The 7,549-nt window shown below is 37.7% G+C and overlaps 1 protein-coding gene across 1 annotated transcript in view; it reads left to right on the forward strand.

Annotated features, from left to right (window-relative positions):
* LOC107097725 (espin-like protein) overlaps window positions 1–3,113 on the forward strand; it is a gene marked incomplete at its 3' end in the record, with an annotated part of 34,426 nt that extends 31,313 nt beyond the window's left edge. The window contains exon 10 of the mRNA XM_015394987.1: window positions 2,167–3,113. Within this exon, the coding sequence (XP_015250473.1) occupies window positions 2,167–3,113 (947 nt within the window). The remainder of the gene's footprint in view (window positions 1–2,166) is intronic.
* Between the last annotated feature and the right edge of the window lie 4,436 nt (window positions 3,114–7,549).

The following is a 7,549-nucleotide window of genomic DNA, read 5'->3' on the forward strand; positions in this document are numbered from 1 at the left end:
ACATTGCAATGGCCTCCTCTGACAGCGGTATGTTGGAGGAAAAAAAGCAAATTTGTCACATTTGAGAACAATTATTCAATCAGCTATTTATAAAACATTTTTCTTTTCTTTTTTTTTCTTTTTTACAAGATTACCCATCGGAAAAGTTTTTTCTCCTTCCAAACCATCCATAGGTAGGTAGGTAGGTAGGTAGGTAGGTACAGTAGGTAGGTAGGTAAGTAGGTAGGTAGGTAGGTAGGTAAGTAGGTAGGTAGGTAGGTGGGCGGGCGGGCGGCCAGGTAGGCAGACAGACAGACAAATAGATAGATAGATAGATAGATAGATAGATAGATAGATAGATAGATAGATAGATAGATAGATAGATAGATAGACAGACAGACAGACAGACAGACAGACAGACAGACAGACAGACAGACAGACAGACAGACAGACAGACTTTAGTATAATAAAAAGAACTAAATGTGAAGAAGAGAACCTCATTCCCACTGTAAAGTATGGTAGGAGATCTTTAATGCTGTGGGCTGTTGCTTCTTTTTGTTTATTAAATAATTTTACTTTCAATTTAACTTGCTCCGACTATCCTTTTCCCTTAAGATTTAGAGTTTTTAACTTGTAACTTTTTTTCAGGCACCCATTTTTTTCCTTTTTTTTTCTTGCAGGGTTTTGCAGCAGGACCTCTTTTAAATTTGAAAACCAGCTTTAGTTCAAGGGTCCCAAAGTGAGGGTCAAGAAACACTAATTTAAGGGGTCGCAAAATGATTTTTACAGTCATGGTGATGTGATTCCTGATGCATACAGAGAACCAGAATATATAATTAGATAAGTTGATTAAGGGCTGGGAGAATAATCAACTTTATCAATTATTAATTTATGCAGATTCATTTTTGGAACCAAAACTGTTTTTCCAACCATTTCACTTTTTGCACTTCTATAGTTCAGGGGGAATTCACTTCATCCGTTTTCATTCTTAAATGTCCACTAAGAACTGATTATCTAGCTCACTGTGTAATAGCATCAGCTGCAAACTTTTAGTGTTCATTTTTATTTTTTGTAAAATGTTGTTGCCCTTTAAATGAAGATCAACACCCAGAGAGAGGACATAAAGAAAAGCTAGTTTTTGAAAGTAATATATTTCTTTTGTTTATAAAAATAAAATTTTAACAATAAATCAGATTTGGTGTGAAAAAAAAAATGTGTAAATTCAATATTTAAGCCATATTGCTTAAAAATCAAATTGGATATCTATGGACAGCTCTATATCCATATCACTCTATGTCGATGTAAATCTTACTTATATTGATTCCAATACTAAATATACAATTAAATAATAAAATGCACAGTTGAATAATGAAAACTATAAACAGCATTGCTAAAATTAGTCATGAATGTAATTAATAAATAAATGTATGTATTTCTATTTGTTTGGAAATGTAGCATGAAATAATTTAGTGTGTTTTTAGGGGTCACTATTATTTTTGGGAGTCACTGACTTAAATTACTTGTTTTCTTCTCGATGTCCATAAACATTATAACCAAGACTAAATCATTGGCTCAGAAGTGGACAGAATTAACCTATTTTATTGGAACCTAATTCAATCTTAATCAGGGAGAAAATATAAAGTGCACCTCCATTCTTTCCAGAGTTGAAAAATCCTGCAACATGTTCTGTCAGTAAACTGCATAAGAAATTTGACATGTGCCAGTAAACTGTTTTGCTCTTTCAGTCCAAACCTAAATGCTTTCACTTCATATAGATCCGTTATTCTAAAATGAAATAGTCCCCAACAGAAAAGGCTCCTATTAATACTTCATGTGTTTTACAATTTCATGACTTTTATTACCACCGTTTGATTTTTCTGTCATCGTTGCTTCTCCCAAACAAATAAGCCATTGAGGCTGTGATGAGAAAAGCACCAAATGTACTGTGACTCTGTAATGTCGTTTTAAATCTACATTACATCTACGTTTAAAGTCACCATTTACTTTTAATTGCTCATAACAAATCATTCACACATAGTGCTTTGCGAGCCGAGTCATATTTCTTGAGGTTTGGATGGGAGCTGTGTTGCAGTTTTACTGTATCATTACTGTTTTCCATCACATTTAAGACGCTTGACGGACGTTATAATGACATCCTGTATATTCATCCGACTGTATTATTTACAGGAAAATGGGAACAGATATGCCAAAGTCAGCTGGAGGTACTCCCAAGCCCACAATGCCATCCTGGGACCCTCCGGTGAGCTGCTGACTGAGGATGACCTCATCTATCTGGAGCAGCAGATTGCCAACGTCTCTCTGCAGAGGAACTGTGCAGGTTACGAGCTGGAGCTGGCTCGTCTGGCTGAGGAGCTCAGGCACATCCTCCCAGCTCCCATCGTCAACATCACTGTCAACACCCAGTTCAGGAACTTCAAGAGCCAGGTTCCCCTACCTGTTTGGTGTGGCCGGATCTCAGGCATCGTCAAAAGCATGTCTCTCCTCATGACCAACCTGACAGACCAGCCCTACTGTAAGATGCCCAACACTGAACTCATCACCGTGTTTTCCCAGGCCCCGGACAGACAGATCTCCAATAGGGTGCGCAGGGAGAGCATCGAGGATGAAATCCATCATTTCGGAGTGTCTGTGAGGACTTTGAGGTCAAACTTTGAGAATCAGGGCACATCCTTACCAGACCATCCAGAGGAAGGCCTTACGTTCTGTCCTTCCTCTCTGCTTGAAGATAGACAGTTGAAGGAGTTGCAGCCGGCAGCTGAAACAGACCAGAACAGTGATTCTGGGATCGATAATGATGAAAACGTGGCAGATGTCCAGGAAACCACCAGCCTCAGGAAGGAGCGCATAGTAGTCCTCTTTTTAGGTCACTGGAAAAAGTCTGCCTACTCGGTGACACTGAAGAGCAGGGATGCGGTCAAAAGGACGATGAGCAATGGCAGCACTGGGGCTCATGCAGAGTATGGTTCTGGTGCAGCGGACAGCGCGGAAGGCGACGAGTCTGTGATGATGAACAGCTCACTGGGACATTTCTTTAAACAGAGGAGCGCCGTCAACAAGATGCTGGGAAACTGGAGGAAGATGATCTCCAGCGTCCCCTCCAGACAGATACACAGGTAAGACTGGATGAACAAAACTTTTATATTGGTACCAGACATCAGGATCTATTTATTCTTACATACAGGGCAGTACTTGTTTAAACCTTTGCTGAATCAGATTAAAAGATGAGGGAAGCTCTTTCTTCAGCAAACACAGTTTCCCTGATGATTGATCAAAATTAGTATAACAGAAGTACTAGTTTTTGTAGTAAGTAGCTGTACGCTATGGAGCTAAATCGGTCTCAATTTTGACAAATACACATACAAGATTCACACATGCACAGCACATGATTCGGCAAAGTATTTCTGGTACATAAACAATTAAAAATTCAATTACAAAGTATCGGTGGTCTTTAAACTTCACTGCATTGGTGTGTGGATTTTTGAGACTCTCCTGACTTGCCTCGATACACAAATGCATTTTTTTATACGGGATGGTTTACAACCAATCACAGAGCTCCCTTCTATAAGCCAATCACAAGAAAGCAATCCACGTACGATAACTATTTGCTCTGCTCCACCCCAGTGTTCTGTCAGCTCAGCATACCGGGTCAGGCCAGCATACCCTTAGTATTACACGTTACATAGAGTTTCCTCCGTCTCCACTCTCCTTACATCCAAGCACACTGTTTTATTTTGTGATGTAGTCAGGTTTTTGTTGTAGTTTGTGCATAAAACAAAAAAAAAAAAAAATCATTCACTGGGTTTGTTACACACATTAGGTTTAAAAACAAACATTGCATGTCCATTAGATGTGTCACAATTGTGTTGGAGGTTTTTTGTGAGGACCCAAATGCAGAGGCAGGGAGACTGAGGAGAGTTCTTGCAGATTTAACACAGGTAGCAAAACGGGAATCCAAAAATCCAACATAAAAATTAAACTCAAACCAGAACCATGGAGACATCGGAGGAAAACAATCACAAGGCGCCAGGGTAAGAGGAAGTAAGACGAGGAACCAGCAATGAGGGACTGCACAGGGAGTGTATTTATGGCTGACTGAACAAAGGCAGGACTAACGAGCTAAGGGGCAGGTGTAAGTAGAGCTGACGAGAGAAAGAAGAAAACAAGAGGGGGCAACAGAGGACAAGCAAAGAAAAACCTAAGAAACTTAAATAAATCCAGAACGAACCAATAAAGCTAGAAAACAAAGAACAACATGGATGAAATTGAAACTTCGAAAACTTAGAGAAAACCAACAGAACCAAGATCGTTACAAGATGAGGAGGATCTTATTAAAGAATGATCAGCATTTTTTCACAGAGAATTAAATTATAAAATATAATATAATAATTAAATATTTATATGGAAAGCATTCTACAACCCAGTGTACAAGATATGAGATTTATTTGCTCTTAGTTTGTTTAATATGAGCAAAACGCGGATCGTTTTATTTTTATTTATTTATTTTTACAGCACATGAAGAACTACTGACATTTTTTTTAGATTACACATACATTGATTAATAAATTCCGCGGGGGGAAAGGAATGACTTTAGGGTTAGGATTAGGATTCACTCGGTAATAACAAGCTAATGAGCCTACAGGCACAATCTAAAGCCATTCTATGGGACTGAAAACCACTAATAACGATCATGAGCCTTCAGGAGTAGACCTCTGAACGAATCAGGTGCCTTTTGAGGGAGAGGGAGTGGAAACTGCTCAACCAAAAACACCTAAAGAATCATAAAATCAATCAGCTGATATTCTTTAAAGGTATAGTGGAGGATTTTCTTTTTATGGGTGGATCATCAAAATAAATGGTCCTCCTAATCATCAATCATTGAAATGATAATTTTACAAGATGAGGCTGCAAATTGGGAGGCACCAAAACATCTGTGACTTTCCCTTTTGGTCACAGAAAGTGTATTACTTATATTTTATTCACAGTTTCTGCATTCTTAGTCCACCATTGCTGGCTTAACTCGGCTGCTGCTGCCACATTGCCATCGTCTAAAAGTTGAAGACATCACTCTGTGGACGCCATGAACGATAGAATTTAAAAGCTGAAAGTGGAGGCACAAAAAAAAGCCAGTAAATAAAAAACAGAAAACTAGATTTTTATAACTCTAATATTTACCATGTTATCATTTTAATGACACCCACACTCACAGTTTCTAATTTTCACAGAGGCCATGTTAATAACTTTGGCTTTTACAGCAGTTAGTTTCAACATGTTCAGCATTTTATACATTTGATTTTTATCCTGTCCAGTTTTACTGACAGACTCAATATTTCACCACAGAGTAACATTTTCTTTGATCCTGTTGGGCTCCGTTCCTTCACTGAAATAAATGGTATGATCTGAACTAATCAGCAGCTAGCACAGTGTGAGATCGGAAGTTCCCTCATCAAAGCTGTGAAACCTTTGAAACCTTAGGAGCGCAAAGGCTCAGTGTAAAGAAACTACACTGTTTTTCCTGAGTCATTTCTCAGATCAACATTCACATCGATTTTTTGTGCCGAATCTGTTTTTCTTATTTCAGGATACGGCCGCTGTTTTTTGGTAGCCAATCCAGAAGTGAGGCATGCTGTATAATCACTTAGAAATCTTTTGGATTTTTCTTAAAACCATCTAAAATAAACAGAAGAATGTGTAAATCCACAGGATTTGTATGACATCTTATTTTTTTAGGAAGCATGAGTATTTTCTTTATTTACACAGATGATCCACTGCTCCGTGTCTTTGATAATGTTAGCGTCATTTTTGTTCTGAGCCACGCCGAGCTTAGTGTTGCGTTAAAACAAATTCTGAACGTCCAGACAAAGATCTGTGGTTGTAGATCCAAATCAAAAAGTACCGATAAAGACAACGGTGCCTCAATTGTAAAATTAACCACAGCCCCTGTAATCTTTACCAATGATGATGGCGTCACAAATTGATTCTGTTAACCGGGTTTTCTTCATGCAAAGGCTTTTCAGTCTGTGCTAGTTGCACCAGCTGTCAGGATTAGTGGATAATCGTTGAGGAACCAAATGCAGAGCTAAAGAGCCAGAGATGATCTCTTGCTAAATTTAATGAAGTTAAAATACAGAAGCCATACTCCAGAACCGATCGACAAGAAACTCAGGAACCAAAAACTAGGAAACACTAGGGAGGAATAAACAGAAGGAATGAAGAATGAAGAGAGTCCAGCAAAGAGTAACTGCAGAGGAGCAGTTGAGTATATATGCTGTAGTGGGAAAAAAAGTATTCAACTATTCACTCTAGTTAAATAAACGGAGATCGATGGATTTTACTCAGTCGGCACTTTATTCATATCTTTGCAAAGAAAGAACAGTTCATCATACAGTCTTTATGGCACAGCATTCAGCCCTGTTCTGCCTGAGCAGCGTTCGTTCCCCCTTACTTACAACAATGGAAAGTAGTCAGGGTCAAAACAAATTATATGTTATGAATAAGCCTTGAGAAAGAATCTGGTTTCTTATGGGAAGAAGCTATGTCTGGTCTACAAACATCCTCACGCTAGAATGGTGTGGCCTTGCAGGTGAAAGAGACTGAGTGAAAACTTTTATAGTGAGTAAACAGGATAAATTAATATATGAAATAACAACAATCACAACAGAATAATGGATAGTGTAATCAACTGATTGGGAGCAGGTGTGGACAGAAGGATCTAGAAGGGAGCTAGGGGAAAAGAGAGTGACACAGGGGGGCAAGAAAGAGTAAACAAGAAACAAATAAGAGCTCAAATAAAACCAGAGAACAACTAGAATGACACAAAATGAAAATGAAACCAAAGACCCAGAAAACACAGAATGACATAAATCAAAGTGAAACTCAAAACAGAACAGAACCAAAAAGTCCAGAAAAGGGCAGAATCTTGACACCAGCCGCTGCAGAAAAACCTTTATGCTTCAGTAATACATAAAGCTGTATACTCTTGGTTTTATTTTTCATTTAATTAAATGGTACTTTTTACGCTATTCACTGAGATATAACATCTTATCTGGATTTACCAGACAAAAGTGGAACAGACAAAAAAAAAGAAAACAATCCCACATGCAGGGTCTTAGCAAAAATTATTTTTCGATTATCTATTCATCCAACCTGACAATTTTTTTTATATTTTGTCAAATTAAAACCACATCTGTCAATCATTATAATGCATAAATGTGCTGTCAAATGAAAATGACAGTTTTCTTTCTTGTTTGGTCATTTTGTATTCCTGTTTTTTGTTTTTTTGTTTTACCAGAGTAGCTTGACAAACTAAATCTGGGATTTATGTCTGCACCTTTGTAACCAATTATTTGTCTCATTGATCTTCACTGATTATTTTAAAGCAAAGGATTAAATTAGTGGACATTCAGTTGTATTCAGTTATATCTTTATTTTTTAAAATCTTAATAATGTTTTTATTTTTGTATATATTTATCATTTCTATCTTTTTTTTCATCTCAATCTAAACCTTCTGGTTGCTCTAAAGCAGGTCACCAACTATTTTGAAACTGAGAGC

This window comes from Cyprinodon variegatus, unplaced genomic scaffold (genome assembly GCF_000732505.1).
Source record: "Cyprinodon variegatus isolate N-32 unplaced genomic scaffold, C_variegatus-1.0 Scaffold717, whole genome shotgun sequence".
NCBI lineage: Eukaryota > Metazoa > Chordata > Actinopteri > Cyprinodontiformes > Cyprinodontidae > Cyprinodon > Cyprinodon variegatus.